The sequence below is a fragment of the Larus michahellis genome, chromosome 11 (assembly GCF_964199755.1).
Source record: "Larus michahellis chromosome 11, bLarMic1.1, whole genome shotgun sequence".
NCBI classification, from domain to species: domain Eukaryota; kingdom Metazoa; phylum Chordata; class Aves; order Charadriiformes; family Laridae; genus Larus; species Larus michahellis.
The window spans coordinates 20,450,631-20,477,102 of record NC_133906.1 but is presented as its reverse complement, the minus strand read 5'-3'; the positions used below and the strand labels follow the sequence as shown (position 1 = coordinate 20,477,102).

Below are 26,472 nucleotides of genomic sequence, written 5' to 3'. Positions count from 1 at the left end.
GTTCACATAATGCTTAGTACCCGGAAACATGCCTGTGCCAGCCAGAAGTTGAACATTTGGGAAAAATCAAGGAAAATCTGAACTAGTCTATGAGGAGCAAAGACGATCTACCTTTGCCTATCTGAGCACGTAAGAGTTGGATTCAAGTCTCCCCCTGCCATAACCTCACCACTGATGTTGAGAAGGTGGGTGAAGAAGAAGGACTGCTTGTGGAACTCCTCAATGGCCAAGACTATCGGCCCATCCAAGCTGCTCCTCAGAGTCTTCTTTGAGCCACTCTTGTCTGCAATGAGGGACTCCAGCATGGTCCGCACCATGTACAGCTTTGGAAGAAAGTTAACACACAGTTACCACTCTCCAGTGAGACACCACCACACACACAGCCACGGTGTTCTGCAACAAAAACCAACACTTCTCCCAGGTGGCTACTACTATCTGCATCCATAAGCCACCATCATTATGAGTTAGAAATAATTACACCCCTAAAAAAGGGGGGTTTGGAAACTATACAATGAACTAGGCACCAAAGCAACATTTAACACACAAGAGCGTGAAAACTTTGCGGAACAGACCATGGAAACAGCTGCTTATCCACTGGATGGGAGAGTCCTGCATGGCTGTTAGGCCATTAATTCCCTACACAGGAGAAGGAGATTTACATACCTGTGTACTTGATGGTCCTACTGCTCGTCGTGGGACTTTAATATCAAATCCACCTTTAGGATCCTTCTCACCTCTCAGGCAAGGATCATTTGGAGGCTCTCGGCCTCCCTCCCAGTCACAGATTGTCTTCCGAATTGCCTGAAGCACACTGGAGTGGGTGGGAGAGGGAAAGTAGTGCCTAAGCTTGATTCCAATTCAAGATGAGAATACTCACTGCTGTGCACATATGGGAGGAAAAGTATCTGAGGTGGAGACATATACTGTCATCACTGGGGGAGTCGTGTCCATAAGTTACCTTGGAAAGATCTGCTGGCCAAGGTATGTTGGCTGGTTGTATACCCTGAGGTGTACGCAGGGCCACATGCTTATATAGTACAAATGTGTTACACAAATAAATACATGGGCTTTGCATTACATTCAAGAAGGACAGACTGACCTGATCAGAACGTTCTTCTTCTTCCTGACCGCCTGCCTGAGCGGCTCTCGCAGAGTCACCTGGGCAAAGTCCTGCAGGGCTGCATAGATAGTGTTGCGGATGGCTTGGTTAAAGACACTTTCCATCCGGCCCATCAGCACTTGCAGACCTTTGATCATGGCAATTACCTGAAGCAAAAATTAAAATCAGATGGTTTTGCTATTTTTCCACTGTATTAAAAGGTCCATAGATCCAACATTAAGAGAATTTAGGACTAAATTAATTCTACTTAAGTAACTCAGGTCCAGTAATTAGGTGGCTGGGTTTTTTGATGTTAGCTGTACAGATCACAACAAGCTGAGGAGAGCATTTACACCACTGGTGTCTTGCAAATGGCCCCTGTCCCTTGCCAGGCTCTGTTTCCACTCCTGATCTCTTGATACCTTTAATAACACACAATCCCAGGAAACTGCATGTGCTCCACACGTGGGTGTAGCTGTGTGGCTTGCACAGACGTGCATCCGCACCAGGGCATGGTCTTCCTTGTAGGAGAGTAGAGGGACAATTCCCAGGAGGGAGCGAGCCACAAAAATTAAGGCAATATTCAAGCAACCTTGGACTGTGCAAGGCAAGATGAAGGTGTGAGGGCCTCCCACTGCCAGGCTCGGAAGACTATTCCCACTGTCCACAGGCAGCCGGATCAAAAGCTGATGGGTCCTGGGGACTGGCTGAGGATCCCTTGTGGTTGCACAGCACCTGAACATAGCTCCTGACCTTACTCCAGACCACGCTGCTCTGCAAGCCCACAGCCTTGTTTTTTTTCCGGAGCGCTGAACCCCCTTTTCAGGTCAGGAGAGGCTTAATACAGCGTTATTAAGACAACATAGGGATTCACCTCTGTCTTTCTCCAGCACAAAAACAGAGCATAAGAAGAGCAGGAGAATTCCTCTCATCATGCACTGGTGCAGTGTTTCTATCCCAGCAGCAGCTCCTAAGTACTTAAACTGCCCCTTAGTTCTCGGGAAATTAAGGGCCACAGGGATGTGGGAGCCCTTAATCCCTTAACGTGGGCCACAGGGATGACGAACCAGCTGAGTATGGTGAGATGCCCTTCCCTCCTCTTCCCCTGGGCTGAGGAACATGGACAGGAAACCAGCCCTGGCTGGTTCTTACTTTTGTGCAGTTGGCACCTACCTCCACAAAGGCAAACTTCTCTTCACTGGTGTAGTTGTACCGGGTGGCTCTCTCATACTCTTCCGCTGTTCCTGGGCAATCCTTGTTACAGAACTTATCTGTGGGATGAACCAGCTTCCAAGAGTACTGCAAGATGGAGAGGGACACTGTCAACATTGCAAAGAGTAAGAAGCCAGGCTGGAAAGACTGAACATGGCCCTATACCAGGAAAACACTTCCTAGACATTACTACAGTTGTTTGACATTCCTTTGGGAGCAGAATTTGTGCTCGTCCCTGTCTTTATTATCACTGTACTGTACTGAATATTGGTTTTGTTTCTTTGGGAGGTTGCCAGTCACGTTGGGCTTTTGACATCCATGGACTTGTCTTGAGATGTGGTCGAAATTTTCATTATTTGAATTACAGTTTTAGTTGCTGAAGTCCCACACTCATCCCAAAGACCTTTCAGTACTTAACCAAGGTGTTCAGGTTAGGAGAACAGTCACCCGGTCACGCAGTTCCCCGTCTAACATCACTAGAGACACCCCAGCACCCGCAAAGCGTGGTTCAGGTCCAGGATGATCAAGCTTGCTCTCTCCATTTGGTACAGAGGGCGTTCAGGTCATTAGCTGCCTGATCTTAGCGTGTTTGTTAATGGCTTAAAGCTAGGTGGTGTGAAAACAAGCTCACCTTGCCGCAGTCTTTGTCACATGCCATGTTAAAACGTCCACACTCACCTGGGAAGAGGAGGACGTTGCACACTCACCACTTCCATGACGTGGGCACTCCACTTGGACAGCAGCTGCAGCCCCCGTAAAGCGAGATCAAAGAGCTCCCTGTACTCTTCATCTGATTTCTGGCTGTCCAGTCCTGAGCCAGTGACGACCTGGAGAACATCACATCACATCACGTCAGGACTAGACACAGCAACTTGCTGCAGAGGCTCCGCCGAGCCAAACAGCAGCCACAGATCTCTCAAATCCCAGCTGAAATGAATTCCCCGTGACCTTATGATCAAGCTAAAATTGCGCAGTGGATATACGGTCCCTCAGGAAAAGGAGTGTAACTTGGCAAGGCTCTTTTTACCCAGGCAGTCAATTTATTTCCTACAGAAAAATGAGTCTGACCTGTCACCTCAGAGCAACTAACTGACTGTTTTCATTCCACTTTCCCATTCCTTTGTGATGGTCTAATACTACTGAAATCCTTGAGAGTCCTTTACTGATTTAAAGTTCAAATAAGCACTTAGAAATGCCAAAAAGGAAAAGGCCGAGAATGCTAACAGTTCATTAAACTAACAGTGATGAATGAGGATCAGACACTTGCAAAAAACAATCACAATCACATCAGAGAAGGCTCCAACATTCAGTAATTAAAAGAACAGAGATGCTCTCGTGAATTTTCCTCGAAGCTCTATGCCCCCATTTCAAGTCATGGGACTTCTGCCACCTGGCTGATAATAAACATTTAGTTGCAAAAAATTTACTGCTTCTTATTTTGACTGAGCTGTGGCCAAAGGGCAGAAGCTTTTGCAGTAGATGTTCAGGTGCACGTGACTGTGCACCTGCAGGGGCCTTTCATAACTTGCTTTTTTATTGCTAGCTCAAGGAGTGGTTTGTTCCACCTGATTCCTTCTTCCCTCCTCACTGTACATCCTTGGCAGACCATACTCCTGCCACACGTGTCCTCTCCCAGGCTCTGTGTAACGAGCCTGATTATGGTGACTAACCCGCTGAGCTTACCTCGCTGTTGCTGTAGCGAGCGAGCTCTGAGATGAATCGGATGTGGTCGTCTCGGATCTGGACCATCTGCTCACAGATGTTGTACTGGGGACTTATGCTGCTCTGAGTGCACGTCCACCTGGGCAAAAAAGCAAGGGTTTCAAGGACAGGACACGAAGCTCTACTCAGACACCCCCAGGGACAAAGCCTTGTGTTCAACTGCTCTCTCTTCACTTCAACATGCTCAAGACATGCCACCTTCAGGGCAAACGTCAGACCGTGTCTTCTCTCTCATGTCCCCTGGGTGTGTGAGGTCTTCCAGAGGTGATCTCACACAACATGCCAGGGTTGCTTGCCTCGCCTTTCAGCCTGAACATCTCCGCTCCATCCACCCTGAAGGCTGCTCTCCATGTTGGGCTCACCTACCCCATGGACAGAGGTGGCCATTTCCCAGGCCACCGTTGGACAACCTGTCAGGGAAGGATGAACTGCAGAACCTCGGCATCATTTGTATCCTTTCTGCTAAACCTAAGGATAATCATCCCCTTAGGTGTCATCCCTCCAGGTCTGAAAGGGCTGGGTGATGCTGCCTTCTCCTTCAAGGAAAGACCCTGCAAGGGGCCAGCAAGGAAACATCCCCCCCACTCTGTTTTTGGTCTGGCTCACGCTACCAGCTCAGCGAACAACCCTGAGTATAAATGACGAGCAGAATATGACTGAATGAACTAGATTTTCATTGGGCCACATGCACCATGTAACAGTGTAACGGGGCCCTAAAAGAAGGCAGCGCTCCTCTTCCAAAGGCACAGTCATATGAAGTCATTATCTCCTCTTTCCCCACTTTGAATTAGCCACAGTCGTAGAACCAGAACGGCTCCACCAAAATGCATTGCACAAGCAAATGTCTGTCAGTGAGACTCTCATATCTTACTCTGTCATCACAGTCTAAAAGTTCAGAATTTGCTTTTTCTCCCCCCTAAATAACTGTCCATCTTAAGGTAGATAGTCATCTTCTCCAATCTAGACTGGCCGTACAAAAGGAAGGTGAGAAACCTGCCTCTGCTATGGACATAGACACGAAGCCATATTCCTACAGTTAACTGCGAGGCACTTGTTGCCAGTATTTGTGGTGGTAGAGGGTCCTGGAAGTGCTGGGCCATGTCGTCCCTTATGGAATCCGTCCTCCCGCAGTCCCATCGCTCGACTCTTACCCGTTCCAATGTCCTGTGCTCCCCGCCGGACAATCGGCAGGTTAGCAGGAGTGGCCAGGGCCGCACCAGCCCTCCCTGCCACACACAACCTAGTCCACAGTGCAGAAACAAAGCGCCATGCAGGAAAAACACCAATTAATTCCACTTGCATGGAGACAGGGAGGGAAAGAAAATGACAAAACCAATATTAGTAAGAAATGGGGATTATATGGAACCACCTTGGCAGAGTTAGTGTTGGGAGTCCATGCAATTTGCTGGGAAAGCAAGTGCGTGAGGAAGAAACACTGGTTAGTAAGGTACGGCACACAGACCTGGGAGACAGATTTCAAGACAGACAGTAAAATTGTGCACAGGTAAACAGCCCATGAGCTACCTCGGTTTTGAGATGCGAAAATGAATGCAGCTGACACACGTTTCGTTGAAATGTGCTTTCTGAATGATTCGGGATAAAACTTGAGTTTTTGAAAATATTTTTTAAATTTATGTTTTGTAGAATTTTTTTTTTTTTTTCCAATTTTTTAATTGAAAACCGTTTGCTTGGGAAATTTTGCCATGTTGTTTTCAAATTTCTTGTGAACATTTAATGGGCACTTTTCAACCAGCCTCTGGGGGGGCCGTTCCTGGGTGAACCACGTGGCGGGCAAAAAAGCCGGACTCTCCGGGGTGGAGGGGGACAAGCAAACAGAAGCAGAAAGATGAGCCTGCAAGTTAGTTCCTGCCCTGCTGAAGACGCAGCTCAGCTAGGCTGCTTCTCGCAGGATGGAGACATCTGATTTCCATGCGACATGGTCCCACGGGTGAATGGCCACTCGCTGGCGAGAGCCGGGCTGCCACCAGCGATTACAGCCGGACACAGCTCAGACGGGCTTTGCTTAATAGGTGGTTGCAAACACCGTTCCGAGGATATCCAAACCTAACACCGATTCTTCTAGCAATAACTGAGCGCGATGCAAAGCTACAAAGATGTGTAGGGCCTCGCGCACGCCTGGTGTGATCTGAAACAACGCCTGCAAATTCATCTGATGGGAGCAGCAAACTGCCTGTGAACACAGGCTGGCAAGCAGTGCTTTCCGCTCCTGAGCACTGCCGTAAAGACTCCGTTTCTGCTCTTCTCCCACAATATTCATTCCTTTCCAGTGCATCTGAGCCCCTGGTTCATCCCTCATTCCTGCTGCCCTTCTTTACAAAACCTGCCTGAGCTAGAGGAGACGCCCTGGCTACTGCAGCTGTGTTCATGCTCTGGAGGATTTTGTCCCTGAGATGAAAAAAGTGGATTAAAATCTCTCCAGAGCAGGAACACGCCGCTCGCACTCACACACCTCCGGCCGTGCACACCTCGCAAGCACTCAGCGGCTGTCCTCGATCCACGTGCCAGCCGCTTTCCCTTCCTCCCGCCCGGCTGCCGGCTGCCGAGCATCCTCCCAGCCCTTGCCGGCGGGAGCGGACGGACAGGCACTGCCCGCTCCCTGCCTGCGCACGGGGACTGGGTCGACACGGAGGTGCGGAGCTGGCTGTGCCCGCAGGGGCCGGCGAGGACAGCTTCCCATGCAGGGACGGGGAGGTACACACGTGCACACAGAGCCGGCACGCCAGGACTCACACCTCACAGGGACACACACGGGTACCCGTGCACAGACCTCACGCACGCCGGAGAGTTGCGGCTCCCACGGCTTTTGGGACACACACAGAAGCCAAGAGACATTATGGCAGGCACTCACTTGGATTTGTTCTCCTCATAGTGAGCACTGGTCTTAATGTATCTGGCCAGTTCTATCTGCATATCGCCGAATAAAGGAACCACCTGCAGCTGCTGGAAAAGAAAACAAAAGATGGTTGAAACACGGTGGAGAACGAGCCCGTGGCCCCAGCGCAACACAAGGGACTACAAAACAGCATCCTGCGTCTCTGAAGCTATGGAAAGTGCCAGCCTGTTTAAAGCAAGGTGCAAACCTGGAGCCAGGATCATTTCACAGCTAGGAAGCAACCGAAAATGGTCACAAGGCTTTTTGTGCAAGGAAAATCACCCCCTGCGAGCGCTCTGGTGCCCTGGACTTGCCGACACTGGGCTGATTATGGCCAGGATGGTTCAGTGCTGTAACCGGCCAGAGGAAAGGCTCTTTTTACAACAAAAAGAGAGAGCGTATTCCTCACCAGGGCTTATTGCCTCCCACCATAATCCTCCAGGAGAACAGAGGGATGAAAAACCAGCACGTGGGTATTTTGGCAGCAAGCTGCTGCGGCTCCCTTGGGAGGGAAGCTGTAGGCTGCTGTGCTGCCTGGCCTCCCAGGGATGTGGCATCTTTCCCCAGGGACTCAGACCGTACTTTGGCACTGCGGCTGCTGGTGATGTGTCTTAAAACTTCTCCATGAAGAGAAAGACACAGGCAACACAACATGGCTTTGCTCGCCCTTTACGTCTCAGGAGCATGTGGGTGGGAAATAAATTCAAAGCGCATGGAACGTACCCCAAGCTGAGACCGGTCCCTGCTTCACTAAGCTTTCAGCTGCACACAAAATTCAACCAAGAGCTACCAATAGTTCTTCAATAAAATATGAAGCTTCAACTTCACCCAGCTACAAAAGCCTTGCCCAAAAATTCAGGGAAGGTGGTGGCAAATTCCCTGTCCTGTTATCACACGTTTCTCCTCTCAGGCTGACTTGTGCGGAGGATGTGTAACGCTGTCATCAGGGATTCCCAGTGGCGCTTTCATAAAAGGTTTAAATGAAGGGGTAGTTCATTTTCACTACTCAAATTCCTGGTCAATCCACTAGAAATTTAATCAGAAGGCAATAAGGAGATGTAGTAAGAGGAGTAGTTGGCCTTTTCTTATTGAGATCTGATAGTCTGGAGTGGTACTTAACTGATTAGGTGAGACCACAGCAGATGTTGGAGAAGTGCAAATAGAAAAAAAAAGCTGGAAAGAAGAAAGTTATTCCATGCAATGGAAGATATATAACCTGATTCTCTGATGTCCCACAGCACTTTGCAATGAACAGCAAATCTGAATGCACCAAGATGACCGAACTCTACAGATACACTGAGAGCTTGAATTAAACTGAGATTCAGTTGCATTAACAAGGGAAAACTCGGAAGACTCCGAGGGATGGCATGATAAATCACCTTTGCAGAGCTGCAGTCCTCAGCAGTCTCCCCAGTGACTGAAGGGTATTCAACCACCTGATTATCGCCCAGTCCGTGAGGTTCTGGTGTCTGTCTGTAGTCCCCTATGCGGCATTTCAGCCCTGCTCTCAGAGCTGTCTCCAGGAGATGACACAAATTGGGGTAAATAAGTCCCTGCTGGCTCAGGGTGAGGACGCAGACACTGATACACCAACCTTTCCTGAAACCAGCTATCTGGACTGGCCCCTTCCCTCCCCTTGCACAGATCCAGTGCATCACCCAGAAACTGCAAATCGGGGGAATAAGCAGGGAGACATCCTCTACCCTGTCACCACAACCGACCTCTTCTTTCAGGCTCCTCAGCAGCTCTCTGGGTAAAGCGGCAGGGAGAATCCACTCTGCTGAAAGAGTGATGGGAAAGAAGCGCTCCCTGGCCCCCCAAAATCATCATCAACTCTTTTCCCTGATGTGGAGCAAATATTTGTAACAAAACCTAATCTGTCCATCTCAGGAGAAAGATTAAAACAGTGGAGGCAAAAGGACTCTGGAAGGACTGCTCAGGCTCAGTAGGTCTAAAAGAAAACTAATTACTCCATCTGGGAAGTTATTCTGCTGTCCTCCTGCTATACTGTTATTCTTTGCTGCCAAGACATTTGTCCCTTGCCAGATCCCACCATGGGTCCTGGAGTTGACCTGCCCCAAACCTGAGCTGCCTCCTAGACCAGCCTGTGTGCAGAAGCGATGGAAAGGAGGTGCCATTTCCCCCTGGGAACGCCGCAGATGCCCTCTCCATCTGCCACTGGTGGCTGGGGCCTCACACACACCAGATTTTGGGGGGAAGCAGACAGGGTTATCCCAAACCTTCCTCGTGCTGAGTGGCCCGGGGGCAATGCAGCCTGGCCTCCAGCTGCGGACCAGCCCCCAGGGCTGCACGTGTGCAAGGGCAGAGGGAGGCTGCACGGCTGCTTCCCGCGCTGTCACTGGGAGCATCCAGTTCTCGCGGGCCTTTCCCCAGACCCTCGACCTCAAACAAGACAAAAACGGTTCATCAAAGCACCAGGTGAGCCCTTTGAGGAACTCGCTGAGCACCTCCAAGTCCCAGCCAACACAAGCTCCACAAGAAGCTTTTTCTGTCCTATCGGGAGCATGGTTTATACATGAAATAAGGCTGCCAGCTCACATGTTGGCTGGCCAGCTGTGTCCCCTGTCCCTCAGCTCAGCAGCTCACTGAGGGAAAAGGGAGCGCCATCATCACCCGCACAGACCTCAGCAAACCAGCCAGGTTTGGTGGCCTGAAATCACAGTGCTTCTCAGGAGATGCCAAACCTGCCTTAAGAACGTGCAAAGAGATAGAAGTGATGTCAGTCTGGCACACCATCCCCTCGTCCACAAAACAGATATCCCACGCGCCGTCCCCATCCCTCGCCCCTCGGGTGGAAGCAGGCAGAGCCGCAGTGGCCACCAGCCACCCAGCGAGGGTGTGCAGGGTCCTCAGCACCCTCCGTCTCCTCGGCTCCAGCGCCAGCAGCGTGGGAGCAGAGCCAGCCCCGGGCGCCGCTCACACACCCACAGCGCCGCTGGCACCGAGAGCCGGCACCGCTCGTCTCACCCACGCTGCAGCTCTGTGCCCATGCAGGCTCACAGCAATCCCCTTCCTCATCCTTCAGCCTAGATAATTTCTCAGCCTTTTGGGTTTTTTGGACCTGTGAATGATTCCTGCGGTTTGTTTTTTGCTGGCAGCACGTGCAATGGTACAGGCCGCTAATTCATTGGTCTGCAATAAACTCCATCCTCACCCAGTCAGGTCACTGACCTTGAAGAATTTGTCTATTTTGCTAAGGTTGATTCTCTTCTTGGCATCCAACTTGTAAATGTTGCTGACATTCCCATCCATGAGATATAGGCCAAACCCCATCACCTGGTGAAGACAGAAAGGCTCGGTTTCACTAGAGTGAAGTCAGCAGCACAAATCAAAGACAGTTCTCCGTCACTTTGCATAAGGAAAGGTCATTTCAGGCTCCCGTACCACCTGACACTCATGAGAAGACTGTATAAAACAGCACACATCTGCAAGATGTACAGGGTAGACAGAGGACACATGATGGATTGCTTCTGTTTTCTGTGCAAAAACATGACGCTCGCTCTGGTACTTTGTTCCTCCTCTCTCCCACATAACAACAACCCAAAAGTTTTCTCCACCCAAAGGTGAACATTTACTCTTAGAGAATAATTGAAAACATTTAAAATATTCTCCTGGATTGATTTTTTTCCCCCCTTTAACTCAGTACAAAACATTACAGATATTCAAACTACCCACATCATCCTTCAAAGATCCTTAGTTGACTCATACCGCGGTAATGAAGTTCTTATGGTAATAGTGACTGCAATCTCTGTAATAACTGACTTATAGTAAAGACAAATATACAAAACAAGCAGATACTTTGACATATTCATCTTGAGGGCTCTTTAGAATCAGGAAACCAAACCTTGAAGGATCTGCCTTCTGCAGGGAATTATTGTTGGGAATGGGCATCAAGCAGAAAATTTAGGGTTGGAAAGTTGGTGGTGAATTTGGCATACTCTATACAGTTACTCAGGTCAAGCCCATGATCCCACACACCCATGCACAACAGAAAAACCCCTTCCAGCTCTGGAGAGCACAGGGCACCCACCAGTGCCCTCATCCACCAGCTGGAGACCACCACCATGCACGTGCTCAGTCCCAGGCAGGCAGAGGTGCTGGCAACCTTGGGAAGGACTGGGGGAAAAGATACAGATGGAAACGGGGAAAAGCAGAGGAAAGGGAGAGAGGAAGGAAGATTTTTATATGGGAATATGGGAGAAGGCCAGGAAGGACAGCAGAGAAATGATGGGAGAAGGTCCAAGTTACAGCAGGAACAGAGGCAGCTCGTGGCACTGCCCAACAGAGAGGACACTTCAGCATATTGGAATGGGACATCTCAGACCCATGGCAACAAGCAGTCTGTTCAGGTACAAAGAAGAGGTGAAAGAGGAGAAAATGGGAGGATTGATAAGAAGACACAAAGTAACAGAGACCAGAAGAGAAACAGGAAAGGAGGAAGGCAGCTGTGCTGCTGCACATGGAGAGCCTTCCCATCTCCTAGCAACCCCTGACCAGAGGATGCTGACCCTGCAGAGAAAGGATGCATGTAAACCCAAAGGAGGAAAAAATAAAGAAAATTAAGAGAAACATTGTCCCAGGAGGGAATTTCATTTTACTGAAAAAAACCCCAAACTACACAAGCACCCAGCCCCGTAAGCATGGCTGAATCTCACCTTTAAGAGCATGTGTTTCTCACTGGGAGTGAGATACATCTTGTTTTCATAGTAATCCACACAGATGTTGACAATATCAGCCAGCAATTCTTCATAACCAGGGATAACCTCCAGCTGTTGGTGCAGACACTGAAACATCAACAGGAGCCAAATTATCCACATGGGCAGAGGAACAGCAGGAACCAGGGAAGAAAGATATTTGAAGGATTAAGAGTAGAATGAAGAGAGGTTTCTTCAAACCTCGCCTGTGTGCTTTTCTTAAGTTACAGACAGCAGATTGACCTCACGGTATCACCCATGAGGAACAACCTTCCTTCTGCAGGACAGCTCTCCCCTTCAGACTGATCACAGCAGCCAAACGTCAGACAGTGAGATGTAAAGAACGATGCCTCAGAAGCAGACTTTCTGACTCTCTCTCACCTCTGTCCAATTTTTAACCTAATTAGCAGCTTATAGAGCCTGTGGAATGTGGAGGGCCCTAGGTCTGATCTGCAGTTCCCACGCAGTCGCAGAGATGGACTGGATGGATTTACTGGGGAAAGTTTCTGGCAGAAAACCCTCCCGATAGCTCCTTTCGTTTTTTAGACCTTCATCCTTGTCTTGACATAAAGAGATCTTCAAAGCCACCCAGGATGACCCATGAGAAGGAGATATTGCTAGAATTATACACCCAAAAATCGACAGTCAGTGATTGACCCAATCAATGACCAACAAACAAGGCAGCTATTGCCACAGTCCAGTCTGAAGGACCCTTGCCCTGGCGAGATCATTGCCTCTCTCTACCCACAGAAGGGTTAACTGGTTCAGAGGAAAGGGACCTGCCTGTGTGATGCGGTTGTGGTTTGCCAGGAACATGGAGAGGTTCTGGGACTCCTGGATGGACTGGGGGTCTGCCATCTTCCGCAGAAACTGGGCAGCCCTGGAAGGGAGAAATCCAACATCACCGAGGATCGATCACTCGCCCAGCGTGAGGCTCCCACCACCCACCTTCCCTGTTTCACCTGCAGCTGCAACGCAGCAGCCTCAGAGCCCCCTGCAGTACAGCACCGCTCTCTCCTCCTGTTACCAACAGGGAACCGAAACAGAGCGGGGCTCAGAGATTTGCCTAAACTCACAAAGAGAGCCTACAACAGGGCAGAAACCCAGGCTCCAGCCTCCTGACGTCCACCTGCCCTCACTGCTGGGCAGACCGGGTGCTCCCTTGCAGACCAGGCACAGTCCTGTCCCCGCTCCGGCTGCTTCGTCCCCTCTCACCTTTTGTAGGCAGAGTGGTCATTTTTGACGCTGCACTTCATGTTCTTCAGCTCATCCAGGACGGCAAACATGTTAATGAACTTGCCCAGCGTGAGGAGATAGGCCTCGGAGACGAAGTCCTTCCTCCGCTCAGCGTGGCACAGGCGCTTCACCTCACTGCAGAACCGCTCGATAGCCTTGCGCTGGAAGGCAGTGGGACAGGGTCATCCCAACAGCAGGTCATGTGTAGTCACCACGCCACCAATGGGACCCTCTTCCACCCACCCACTGCCTCCTTCCTTTAACGAAAGCCTTTTTCTGCTGGGGATGGAGGCTCCAGGGTCCCTCTCCACTGTCGCCATGAAATGAAGCAGAGTTACAAACCACTGCAGCCAAAAATCCTCAGCGCTGGAGGGGAGAAGGGGGCCTCAAACCCTCTATTTGTGCCCGCACAGAGCGTGGCGTGTTCTGTAAAATCAGGCTTGAGCTTTTTAGGTGGGGCATAAGGACCTCATAGGACATAAAACTTAAACACACCAGTGAAACCCAGCTGCAGCCAGTCATAAATGCAGGCGGTGATGGGGAGAGGTCCCTGGAGCCCACAGCAGCTCTGTGTTTGCCACGTGGTCATTGCTGCGTTGGGATCTAAGCATATTATTTTGTGAAGTGCCTCAGGCGTAGCAACTACTAAATTTAGTCTCTGGTGCTCTTTGCCAGCTAACTCCCGAGTTTAGGGGGCTGTGAGCACATCCCTCTTCCTGCTGGCACAGCAGGAGGGTGTCCAGCTGCATGGCTGCATCCAGCCCTGGCACCAGCTGCACCACCAGCCCTCAGCTCTTCCTGGCTTTGCTTCGGAGGGAAGAGCAGAAGAGCGAGCTGTGCTGGTGCCGGTGGAGAGACAGCTCTTCACGTCCACCAGCCAGCATCCCAGAGAAACAGGAGCTGGTGCCACCCATGGGGGCTCTGGTCCTCCATGAGCTTCAAGGGCTGAGGTGTGCTCATTCCCAACCTGTGTACAAGATTTTGGGGCTGAACAAGGGGGACACGGCACAGATTTTCCTTTGGACAGGTCTCAGGTATCTGCTGGTGGCTGCAAGGACATACCAGGGGTCTCAGGGGTTCTCCAGGCTGGCCAGACAGGAAAGGACAGCACAGCTCTGCTTAGGATAAGTTAGCACCAAAGTCATAAATTATTACTTAGGGTAAGTTAACACCGAGTCACCTCCTTCCTTGACCATTTACCTGAAAATACATGAACTTCATAAGCTTGGTGACTTCTGGCTCCAGGACTTCCACCGTCTTCTCATAAATCTCCACGCGGTTTGGCTGTTCATTACATTTCACCTGTGTCACAAAGACAAATCATCCCTGTCAGCATCAGAGCTTCTAACACAGCTGTGGGCTGCAGCAGCCACCATCTTCTGCTCGTTTCACAGTGAATCCTGTTCCCACCTAAGGACAACAGAGGGACCCAAGAGGGAGCTTGCTTTCAAGGCAATAGGTGACAGCAGAAGGGGCTATTTCTCAGATGTGAAATTCTCTCCATGCATTATAAACAGGCACAATCCTGTCTCTGAGAAATAAATGTCTTCTGATGCGTTTGTCTGGGGTAGAACACATGCAATACAGCATCTGGACTTGCTACACAATGTGGGAACGTTATATCATGAAGTTATCTGAGGCTTTGTGTTGCAAAGTCCCATGGACACACGAGGCACCAGGCTATGGCTCTGCTACAACCTCACTGGCATAATTTTGGTTCTGTCGCAGATCCGTTAAAAATCACCGGACTTGTATGTGGCTAGCAGCAATGAAGTGAGTCACCTTCACTGGAATCCTGGGAAGCTAAATTTAAGGACTTATTCAGTTGTCACCCATCTCCTTTCCAAACAGTTACTTGGAGTCATTACCAAACTTTTAGGGAAAACCCCAGCTGCCGTCCTCCTCTGGTTTTGTTCCCAGTTGTTGCTGATACAGGCTGGGATGGTGCTGACAGCTCCGGTGCAAATTTAGTAGCCCAGCAGCTGATCCACAGGGCGCGAGGGGACAAATCAGACGGCTTTACATGTGGGAAGATGAAAAAATAGCTTTGCCCTCTCTGCAGTGGGGAATCTAATGTCCCTGCCCTGGTGTTTCGTACTGCAGTCAGGCAATATTGATGGCCATGAGGACGCAGCTCGCAGTAGGAAGGAGTGGTGCACATTTGGGTGTTCCTCACCCATAAAGCCATGGTCCCGGAGGTAGCACAGGAAGGTGTACGTGGCTGAGCACCGTGTACATGGCTGGGGGGCTGAGAACAGGACCCTCCCAGCCATAGCCACGTGCCCCATGGCAAAGCGCAGGGGTCATCGCAGGATCGAATCTGGTGTGTCTGTAAATGCACCCTCTGCTGTGGTGCTGTCTGGTCCCTCCGTCACATGCGGTGCTGCCTGCAGCCCCCGGGGGGGGGACGGGGCAGAGAGCAGGGACCGCACAAGCTGTGCACAAATGTCATGGGGGTGAGCAGGATGGGAGGACACTAACAGACCAAAACGGATGATCTGTAGCACTGCCTTGCCATCAGCTCAGCCACGGCCTGCCTTCTGTTAGCGTAGCCAGAAGAGGCAATAGCAGCACAGCATCAAATATAAATGGGAGATAAAAAAATAGCCAATCAGCGGCAGAAACCTCCCCATGGCTGCGTCTCATGAGACCATCAGCAGAGCATAACCTGAGGGGAACTGAGGTTTGACCTTTCCTGGGGAATTACAAACATGGGCATTGTCAGCCATGTGGAAATATTTTTTTCCTGGCTTCACGGAAGTGCTGCAAACTCTTTTATCCGTAGGGTTAATGGAATTGCGCCGCACTCCCCCCGACGCATTGTCAGTCGGGGATGTTGCAGGGATGCGGCACGCGTTCAAATCGCAGAAGACAAGCTCTGAGCTGGAGTCTGAATCACCATCAGTGGGCCACGTGGGCAACCTTACTCATGTCCGTAGGTGTTTGCAGGATGAAGCCACTAAAATTCAGGTTAAAGAGAGAAGGACTAGAAAACCGTTGAAGCAGAACAGTAGAGGAGGAGAATGATTAAATGGGGTAGATCAGGACCTTCAGGCATATCAGCAGCAAAAAAGGGCATTTGGGGAAATGTTTCTGGCATGTCGAAGTGCTCCTTCATGCACAACACCTACAACTCTGGGGCTCCTGAGGGAGCAGAGAGAGCACCCCAGAGCCTGGGCAGCAGTTTGGGATGCTGAAACCTGCCCCAGCTGCCTGATCAGCCCTGTGCAAGTCAGGGAGAGCCTGAGTCTGCCACATCTCGGGAGGACCCGCTGTTTTCATCCCAGGCTGCCTGGGCTCCCTCCTTCACACGACACAGGAGTCCCACTGGGCACTGGGGCAATTTTTAACTGAAGGTGAAGTTCCTGATACCATGTAATGGTATGATACCATACAACGGTATCAGGAAAGTGTAATATAAACCAGATATAATGATTTTACTCTCAACCTCTAAGAACCAACTGCCTTTGCCTGAAGCAAACTCCACCTCCCCACAACATGAGAGAGGAAAATACTCCAGTGGCCCCCCAGGAAGGAAATCACCGCACTGCTTTAACTAAGGGAAAAGGCTACCCATTCTCCAGACAGAGAAGTGGATAAAGACCCAAGTGAGAAAACACAGCACTATCCCAAGTACCATGTCGGACCAGAACTGTGCCCAGCTCAGCCCTGTTAGCAGCTGTAGGACAAAGAAGCTGGTCCTGCGGGGATGAAATAACTTCAGGTGTGACTGCTTTGGGGAGCAGGGGAGGGGCCTGTGAAACCAGGAAATGTATATAAGGCAGTTGGCTTGCAGTGGGGGTGACTGAGCTGAGGGGTGTTGCTAGGAGGTGTTAGGGATAGAGCTTTCATGTGTGTGAGGGTGCAGAGCAGATGCCCTTTGCTAGGGCAGCAGTATAGATCTGCTTCTGAAATGGCTACCAGCTGCTGAGATCAGTGGTCGAGACTTTGTTGGGGAGAAAACAATTTGAAGAGTCGGTAGTCTTTCTTTTCAACCTTTCTATCTGCTTCAGTCTTCTCTGTGTTTTTTATTCTTCTGCCTCCAGTCCAAACTAACTCACGCTGAAGCCAAACCCAACTAGGTGCTTTGGGAACATCCCTGCCTGGGAAGGGCTGGAGTACCTGGGGGATGGCTCGTGAGCAGCTCCTCCACGTGTAAAGCATCACGGCGTACTCGTGGCCTTCTTCCAGCATTTCGTTCTGAAAGAGAGAGAGGTGTTGCTGGGGCAGGCACGCACCGAAGGCTCAGCATCGCTGGGGCAGCGCCCGGGGGACTCACCATGCTGGAGTGCACCGTCGCCTGCTCGATGTACCTGGCAATGCCGGTCACAAAGGCATTTCTGTCTTCAAAGTTTGTGTCAAAATTAGCCTATGGGCGAAATGGAGAGATGGGGATTAAAATACAGCTAGCTGTTTGCGCACTTGAAACAGTCCAGCACGGGATGTGTTGGCAAAAGGCAGAATCAGGAGGGCTCCTGGGGCAGGGGAGCAGCTTGTGAACAATTTGAGGTGCTGCACCTCTAGGTCTGAAGTAGACTCATAGGCGCAGCCTGAGACGCTTCTGAATCACACATGTTCCTTAGAGGAAATCCTGCAGATTGTATGTGTGAAAATATGGCAATCAAGACTGACAAACGCTTGTAAAATCAAGCCAAACCAGGTGGGGATCAGTAACAGGGAACTGCAGCCACACCAGAGAGCAAACCTACAGCAATTATTCCAAGGATTTTAGCTTGGTAACTCGAAGACAGCTGCAGCCTCATTAATTTCTATTTGTGCCCTGGCTGCTAGGGGAAGACCACATCCTGTTAGCAGGAATTGCAGAGAATAAACACACAGAAAGGGCAGGGAACGAGATGTCTGGAAAACATAAATACGAAAGTCAGCACTCATCCAGACCCCATTATCGGCGCTAATGTTGCTCTTGCATACAGATGCTTTGGGATGACCACTTGTTTTGGAAGTTTTTGAGCTACTGCTTTGGGTTGGGACAGGGGAACAAGACGGTGCAGAGCAGGGCAGGGGATGAAAAAGCAGCTCCTCGGCCTCTCTGCGCCGAGTGCTCCTTCGCACGCTCTGCGCTGGGATGATTTCCTCGGCCAAGGCTGGCCCGTGGTATCTGCTGGAGGACAGAGCATACAGAAGTCCCAGGCGCCCAGAGCTGCTCTTCGCAATGCCGTTAGCATTGCAGTGACTGTGTTCACCTCAATAACTGATTTCCCGAGGAGGGAAAGCGGGAGCACAGACCCGTGGCCATAGGGCTACTCCTTGTGCCTCCCGGACATTGCATGTGACTAACAAAAGCTGAGGCTGCATATGCCTTTCTGGCTAGCAGGGGAGAGGGATACACACAAACCACCTACGATGAGGAAATAGGCTTGGCCAAAATCTCTAGATCCAGTTTAGAGGTTTTTAGGCCCAACTGTGTGCACACACTCGTGGCCCTGAAGGGAGGCTGCGCCATGAGGCTGGACCCTGAGCCCCCCACGGGACACAAGCCAGCAAAGAGTTAAAAATGATTTAAGGAAGAGATAAGCAAAAATGGTACCAAGATTTTCCAGGGAGAGCTGAAATTTGAGCAGCCCAGAAACTGCCTTTGTGTCTGATAACCCGTAGAGATACCAACGCTGCTGAATGCGCCCGCGGCCTGACCTGCTGAAAGAGATACTGTAATCTCAGCCCCCTGCGTACACGGCTGTATTCATACACCGCCGTGGGTAAGCCACGAATTCAGGAGTGGCAGGATGGAGAAAGTAACCCCGTATTATATTTAACGCTGGGTGTGTGCTGTGGGGCAGGGTGTGGTGTGGCGGCCAAGCAGCCCAGGCATCCCGCGGCGGATCCAAACGTGGGAGGCTGAGCCTTGCCCTGGGCTCGTGCCCAGCTGTGCGTGGTCAGCGCAGCTGCAGCGAAATTGGCGGTTGTTCGAGGCAGAGAAGCCATCGGAGCGACTTGCCCTCCCTTGCATGCCATCGACCGGCAGCCCCAGCTGTGCGAGCGGCACGGGCCAGCCAAAGTCAGGCAAAACTTTTGATTTTGACCTACTTAGATGCATGCGCTACCATAAAAAGGAAGCACAGAAATATGTGCATAATAAAACATCGCTTGAGAACTTTCTGCTCTTATCACAAGTCTTATCTCCTGCTTCCTACCCGTTCACGCACTCTAGTCCTCATTTTTCAGCTTCACTGTGTCTTGCTCAGCCTTAAAGATCCCTTTCACCAATCTCTAGCGCTTTCCTTTTAAACCCTTTGGGAACAGATTTGTGGCTAGATCTGTTCTGAACGTTTCCTTAAGCACAGTGAACCCAGGATGTTTTCAGCTAGTTCTCAGCACCGTGTGCCCCTGCGCTTTGCATGAGCTGCCGGAACCGCCCTGCCTGCCCCACCACCGTCGGCAGCCGGAGGTACCTGGTACATGATGGAGGAGGGAGGCGGTTCGATGCATGGCTGCTGGTCTGGCAGAGGCAGCTCCTCCAGCAAGTCCACGTTGGACAACGCGTCCTCTAGCGTGACGTGAGTGGTCATGGTTCCGGATGTTCAGTTTCTGCGCTAAATCCAAAGGAAAAGAGAGGGTGATAGACAGGCAGGCAGGCAGGCAGGCAGCAGCCAGAGGACTGCGCGGGAAAGCACCAACGGACAAAACCAGAACCACGACTGGCTGGCACTGCAGGGGACACGATCCCGGTTTATCTCGTTTTCCTTTTCTTGTGTATTCAACCTACATCTCTATGTCATCTCTCCGCCTGTGATTCAGCAGCAGGGTAGGAATGCAGAATTAGAGGAACACAACTCCCCGCCCCGTGCCCTTCTCTGCCTAACTCTGTGCGAAACTGCCCAAGTCAGAGCAGAGCTGGGTGCTGGCAGCCCCAAGTGAAAGCGTGCGCTCCGAAATGCAAAGCGGCGCGATCAGAAGTATCTCTGGAAACAGCCTGGTTAGAAAAGTACGACCAATGCTGACACTCAGATGCGCTCCTTCTCGCACACATGAACGGCGCTGGAAACTGTAAACAACAAATTGCCTTCACAAAGGTGAAGCGGAAAGCATCGAGTGCTGCGCAGGCAGGCTGTGGCACTGCCAGCAGCAGAAAAAGAAGTTGCTGTTAAAAAAAAAAATAATTTCCCTGGTTTTACCACACTCTCGGTGTCCGCTGCCCAGTCCCAGCCTGCCGTGAAGCTGCCAACGGTGCCAGTTGCACACGAAATAAAAAATGTTTCTGAAAGCTCACTGGCACTTACCCTAATGGGAACCTCAGGACAAACCTCTGTGTCCTTATCTCCTTATCTCACCTTTGCTGTAAGAGCACAAGTGTGGAGGGACGGCTGCTGTCACCCAGGCTGAGCGCTTGGATAATCACAGCCACAGGGCTTCCCCAGTTAATACCTAATCCATGTGCAATAGCCGTAGCCGACCTAGAGCCTGCGTCTTCTAGAAAAACACCCCACTGCATTTAAACATTTGCAGAGAGAGAAATTATTTTAAATATTGACATGCCATTTGATTAGCAAATCGCTCCCCCCAGTGCTTTTTCCCCCCCTCAGAGCCTGTCTAGTTTCAAATGTGAGCCCTGAAGTTTTATTGCTCTAATCTGCAAGACAGTAGAGCTCTCTATTATCAAAGTTCCCATGAAGACACTCACAGATTTCAATAAAACCCCCCACAACCTTCGCTTCGGCTCAGGCAAGCAGACGGAGCTCTTTGCCTGCCTTGTTACAGAGCATGTTTTCCAATCCTTTAATCATCTCTCTGGCTTTTCTCTAAGCTTGAGCCAATTTTGCAACTTTTTTGCTGAAGTGCGGACACCGCAGCAGGACACGGGGCTCCAGCAGTGTCTGCACAAGCGCCGGATACAACAGCAACGTAGGCTCCTTCCTTGCGTACAATCACACCAGTTCCTTTGGGCGCAACAGCAGCTCCATAGGCGCTCATATTCAGCCGATTATCTGCTACAAATCCCTTAGGTCCTTTTTTTTTTTTTTTTTTTTTTTTTTTTTAAAATTGAGTCACTGTTTCCAAGAATATAAGTTTGCTTTTCCATCACTGGGAGCATGGAAGGACAATGGCTTCGGGATGTCCATAGATAGGTACACACACACGCACCCAGCAAGGACCACGGCCAAGGGGGCTGCACACTGTGTGCAGTCCTGGGGCAGCTTCGTGTTGGGTGACGAGAGGGACAGGTCTGCTGACGAGCCTCTTGTTGCCTGTACGCATGGGCTGCAAGAACACGTATGAGCCTGGTAAACTCATTCCACCTCCACAAATGCCTCCCCGAGGCACCAGGCAGTTGAGAAACAGGCTTGGTTATACCTGCGGCAGAAGCACCATGAAATAAGTGCCTGGGGGAAAAAAATAATCTCAAGCAGCCCTTTCCCTACACGCCGAAATTTCTGTTAACATCTTCACCCCTCTTTGCTAGAACGGTTTCCTGTTACAAATTGCAGCAACTGTCAAAACCAGACACTACGTCCCGGCACGCCGCAGGCAGAAGCAGCTTCCTCCCGGCCTGCGAGTGCCCCGCGCTGCTCCGCGCCCAGCCCCACGGCCCTCCTCCGCTGCCCACCGCCCGCCACCACCATCCTCCAGTGCCTCCAGACGCTCCACTGGGTTCCCAGAACAACACCCCTGATACTCACACACGCTTCATTACGCACTTCAGGCTTGGGAAGACAAAAACCTTCCATTTTGTAGCTTTGAAGGCTGTGGCTGTTTGTTTGGCTCGTTTCTCATTTTTCTCTAAGCCCAATTCTGAGGCCATTTATGCAAGGTGTTGGCAGTTTCCCAACATGCTTCCCCAGAGGCCCAGTCCCAAAGATGCTTCCCCAATAACCCTGTGATACCCAAAGAGCTCAGCAACTCAAGGGACAAAATCATTGCTGCCGTTTGGGCCGTACGAGGAGATACAGTCCCAAATATGGCATCAGGGTCCTGCTGTGCCAGCCAGCGCACAAACCTGCGAGAACAAGCCAGTCCCTGCCCTGAAGGTCTTGCACTCAAATAGAGGAAGAAAGGCAGCGTGTAGAAATATGTGAACAGAAAAGGAAGCACCAAGCCACGGCGAGCGAGCGAGCGGGGCAATCGGCCGTCAGCCCACCCCATGCTCTGCCACGGCTGAGCGGAGTGCACGAATCTGGATGCAGATGGAGAAACTACACAGACTTGGTGGGGTTTAACACATCAGTCTTTTACAGGGACTCCTAATTTCCATTCATTGCCTTCTTCAGCCCAAAAGCAAAACCAACAGAGGCTACGGGGAAAAGTGTGGTCTGCCAGGACTTCCCCCAGGTCTCATACCCATAGCACACTGCGGCAGACAGCAACCTCCCAGCCGGAGCGTGTGACGGAGGGGCTGCTGGTCCAGGGCCAGCAGACCTGGATCATCACCCCAGATCATCCCACAGAGGATCAGCCCCGAGCGATCCCCCATCTGCCTGTGCCGTGGCCCCTCGCCTGCTCCTTGGGGTGGCTGTGGGGCTGGCGGGGACCCTTCTCTTGGTTGGGGTCCACTGCCAGTTGTAAGAGGGCCTGTGCACCGGTACGAAGGCTGGGGAAGGCTCTGAAGGCACCACCGATTGCTTGTCCCGGTCTGTGGGGCGCTGTATGGTGTCTGCCCACCACGGGGGCTGCCTGGGAGAGGCGAAAGGGGAAGTCCCACTGCCACAGACCCACGCCACCCTCCCTCACCTTCCTGCAAAAAGATTTCTAACACCAACGTGCTGGGGCTGCCCTGGAAAATCCAGCTTCATCCCCTTGGTCCAGCGACAAGGGGGGCAGCCATCAGGTAACGTGGCAGCGACCAAGCGGCTCCAGCCCAGGGAAGACGGGGATCCCCGGGGACATTCATCAAAAAGTTCTCATTAAGCCTTAACCGCCATCCACCACCTGGGCCTCGGTGCAGGGCAGCTGTGCTGGGAAGAGGAGCCAGCCCACCACGTTGGTGGTTTGCCGATGGCGCTTCAGCACATGTGGCCATGGGGCTGGGGGCCACACCGCCCCCCGCAGTGCAGCAGCCTGCCCAGGAATGGGGCTTTTTTGCTGCTGTAACGCGTGCACGGCGGGCTGAGGCTTTCCCTCGCCCACAGGAGGGACGATATCCTGCTGCCTGGACGGACTGGAACGCAGCCACGCAGGCTACTGGGAGCCATCGCGCAAAACTACTTTCTTCTCCATATCCCGTTGCTGGTCAGAGAGGCCGAAGCCCCTCTGGTCCTACATGTTTTGGCAAAACTGAACATGAGCCTGGCAGGAGCCAACACCACCCCAGTGAAACCTCAGAGAGGGATGCAGCCACGGGGCTGACTACCTCTTCTGCTAACGAGCGCTGGTACTAACGAGTACAGCACTGCCCACACTTTCTGCCCATCTGCTGCAGAAACTTCCTTTCCCCATCCCACATCTCAATTGTAACCTCTCCGGCCATCTCTTACACCTTCTAAAGCCAAATGACCACACTGAAGCACTGGGGTTTCCAGACATGGCAGGGAGCCAGCCACGTAGGGTCCATGCCCAGGGCAAGGCCCTACCACCTCGAAGCAGATATTAAGAGTTCCCGACGTGGTGACTCTGTTGTGCAGCATCCTGGGGGCCAGATTTAACAGCCGGCGTAGGACGGCTTTGAGAAGGAGCGAGGATGGACATCCCAGATGTCTGACCTTGCAGGGCAGGTCCTACCTTCCCCACCGGAACGCTTGCCCAGAAGTATGGGTGCAATATCATCCCCTTTGCAGTGAAAAGGAACAAAGACGTCTTTATTGTTAGAGCAGCTTGGGGGAACAAAGGAAGACTTTTAAAAGCGGGGCCATAATGAATATGTTGCATGCATGTGCGCTCGGCTTCGAAGCTGCGCAGCTGAGAGCTCTGGGGAAGTGGCACGGGCTGTTTCGGCTTTTCAGCTCATCTGCTCCTACAGCAGACGTTCACGCTGGAGCTCCAGAAGCTACCAAGGGCGGGAAAGGACGCAAGAAAAAATGGGAATTGCCCAGGAGATTGGTAGTAAGACATGGTCCAAGCCTTGCAAGCCCGGGGTGAGGCAAGCAGCAAAGTGACTTTTGCTGCGGGAATGGCAATGCGGAGAAGGTGGACAAATTTCTTCTGGTCACCTCCTGAGGATCTGGGATTCTTGTCCTTGTCTGACGCTTAGTCCCTGGGTAACCTGGGAAAGTCACTTCTTTTGCCCCTGTGACAATGTTTCTCTCTCTTACTCCAAAATAGCATCTAACCTGTGGTCAGGAACCATCCTGGCCCAACAAGTACCCCAGGAAACTGGTGTCTCGGGTGCATAAATGCTGAGCATTTCTGGTACCCACTGCCTCACAGCAAGAGGTGGATAAACGCTCCTGGCCATCAATGTATTTTTAGTCAAGAAGAATAACTTCAGGGTGCAAAAGCTTAGTTTGATCCTTGCCTAAAGTGCACGCGATTAACGTCTCCTGTGTTTCAGCATGCACGTCATCAACCCCTTCTCATGCGCTGTAAGAATTACTTGTAACTGCAACCACCACCACAGTCAGGCGGTTCTTTGGCAGGAGCAAATAAGCACGGCCAGGATGAGCGAGGCTGGCAGAGCTGGGCTCCTGCCCTACACAGACACAGATGTTAATAACCATGAAATTACCCTTCCTATTAAAAAGGGAAGCCAAACTGCATGACTCCTGAAGCTGTTTTTCTGTATCTCCCCTCTACACTTTCTGCCATTCCATTACGGCTGATGTCCCAGTCATTTACGCTGCCTCTGCATCAGCAACACAATTATTTTGGAATTTATTTCTTTTAGAATAACTCCATCATTTTTTTTTCTGGTGCCAAAGAGGGTCAAGGAAGGAGGCAGATACAGGAAGATACATTTCCAATATAGTTGAGAAATTTAGAGCAAGTTTTCAAGCCACCCCTTTGCTAACAGTTAAAGCGCTTCTTGGGCAATTAAACCATACAGGAGAGTATTGTCAATAGTTGGCCAATCATTGATCTTCCAAAACCGATCTTCCTGTTTTTCATGCAAAGATGATAATTGCTTGTTAATAAAATTATTATCATGAAATCAGCATAGTCTGCTTTGCTCAAGAGACCCTGGTCAGAAAATGGAAGTTTTTTCCAAATTCCTCAGGCTTTATTAATAACAGTTAACTGTACAGAGAGAAAGGAGAAAAAAATTCTCCTTTGCAGGGAATCGCCCTCAAATTATATGGCTGTGACAGATACCAAAATACCAGGCTAATCACCTACCTCAGTGACTAACCTCAGCCAACGGTCATCATGCAAAAGATGAGCGTGCTTTTTCTTTCGGTGTCCATGCAGGGCAGGAGGGGCGCAGAGGGTTTAGCGACTCGGCCTAATTCTACGAGATCTTTGTGATCCAACACCCACCCCCCCTAGTCAGGAACCCCCCGTGGAAAGCGGCAGATGGCGAAGGGGACAAGCTCTGCTGCTGGCTGCGTCCTCTGACAGCACACACAACCGTCACCCTTCCCCCTTCTCCAAAACAACCCTGAACAGGCAGAGAGGGAGGTTTTTTTTCCAGTGGGGAGGGAGGTTTTTTTAGTAGGTGTCTCTTTTTCTTCTCCTCGTTCCTTCCCGGCCCTTCCAACCTACGGGAATTTCCTGCAGAACCCATCCATCCCTCCCTCCCTCCCCAGGTGGGATGCGGCTGGCACCAGGCAATTCCAGCCTCCGCGGCTGGAAAGTTCAATACAAAGGAAGGCTGCGCGGGGCGCACCTTGCTCCCGAAGGGTCTCACGCACGGGAAACCCGGCGGTTTGGGAAAGGGAAAGGTTTTCCCGACTCCAAAGCACGAACCTGCGGGCGCCATCGCTGCCAACCCCGGCTCAGACCCCGTCGCTTCCTCCTTCCCCCTCCTCCCCCGTATTTTCACGCCACGGGTGATCCGGATGCCGGTCGGGAGCCCCCACCGGGGCCACCTTCAGCCCCCGGCCCGGCCTGCGGCTCCTCCATCCCCTCCATCCCCCTTTTCTCCCTGCGCCGAGCATCGCCCCGACCCCGGCTCGGGTGAGCGCTGCCGCCGCTGCCCGCCGCGGGGCCTGCAGCGCCCGCCGGCCCCGGGGCTCGGCCCTTTCCCCCGCCGTTCTGGGGGTGCGGAGCCGGGATGCGGCGGGGGGTGGGATGGGAGAAGGGGATTTGCGCTATTTCCACCCCCCACCCCCCCCGCCCCGGCGCCTTGCGGGGAGGCTGAATGCCGCAGGTAGCTCTAGGCATTGTGGGATACATCCCCGCACATCCCGGCCCGCCCGGGCCTCCCGCCCTCCCTCTGCCCGGGGGCGGCAGCACCTGCCCCGCCGCTGCACCCTCCCGCCCCGCCGCCCCCTCCCAGCCCTCCCGGGGCGGCCGGGGGTTCACCGGGCTCGGCGGCGGCGGGCGCAGCTCGGCGCAGCGCGGGGGATGGGGGAGAGGGAGGGGGTGAGGCCGCGCAGCCTCCGCGCCCCCCGCCTTGCCCCGCTCACCTGGCGCTCGGGCGGGTCGCGATGCTCCGCTCCGCTCCGCTCCGCGCCGCGGGATGCTCCGCGCCGCCCGCACAAAGAGAGCAGGAAATGGCTGCAGCAAGTGCACTTCCGCGGCTCTCCGCCGGCCCCTCCGCACGATCG

At 51.9% G+C, this 26,472-nt stretch overlaps 1 protein-coding gene across 4 annotated transcripts in view; it reads right to left on the bottom strand.

The window, feature by feature from the left end:
• CYFIP2 (cytoplasmic FMR1 interacting protein 2) overlaps positions 1-26,472 on the bottom strand; it is a 55,853-nt gene extending 29,381 nt beyond the window's left edge. For 2 of the 4 annotated variants that reach the window (XM_074603732.1, XM_074603735.1), the window contains exons 1-16: positions 26,332-26,472; positions 19,288-19,428; positions 17,157-17,246; positions 17,000-17,077; positions 14,078-14,179; positions 12,857-13,038; positions 12,425-12,521; positions 11,603-11,731; positions 10,119-10,223; positions 6,903-6,994; positions 3,995-4,112; positions 3,019-3,138; positions 2,273-2,398; positions 1,100-1,266; positions 664-811; positions 170-323 (exon numbers count right to left, since the gene is read on the bottom strand). In XM_074603732.1, the coding sequence (XP_074459833.1) occupies positions 170-323; positions 664-811; positions 1,100-1,266; positions 2,273-2,398; positions 3,019-3,138; positions 3,995-4,112; positions 6,903-6,994; positions 10,119-10,223; positions 11,603-11,731; positions 12,425-12,521; positions 12,857-13,038; positions 14,078-14,179; positions 17,000-17,077; positions 17,157-17,246; positions 19,288-19,404 (1,825 nt within the window). In that variant the 5' untranslated portion in view covers positions 19,405-19,428; positions 26,332-26,472. The remainder of the gene's footprint in view (positions 1-169; positions 324-663; positions 812-1,099; positions 1,267-2,272; positions 2,399-3,018; positions 3,139-3,994; positions 4,113-6,902; positions 6,995-10,118; positions 10,224-11,602; positions 11,732-12,424; positions 12,522-12,856; positions 13,039-14,077; positions 14,180-16,999; positions 17,078-17,156; positions 17,247-19,287; positions 19,429-26,331) is intronic. The other 2 variants (XM_074603734.1, XM_074603733.1) reach the window with 2 other exon arrangements.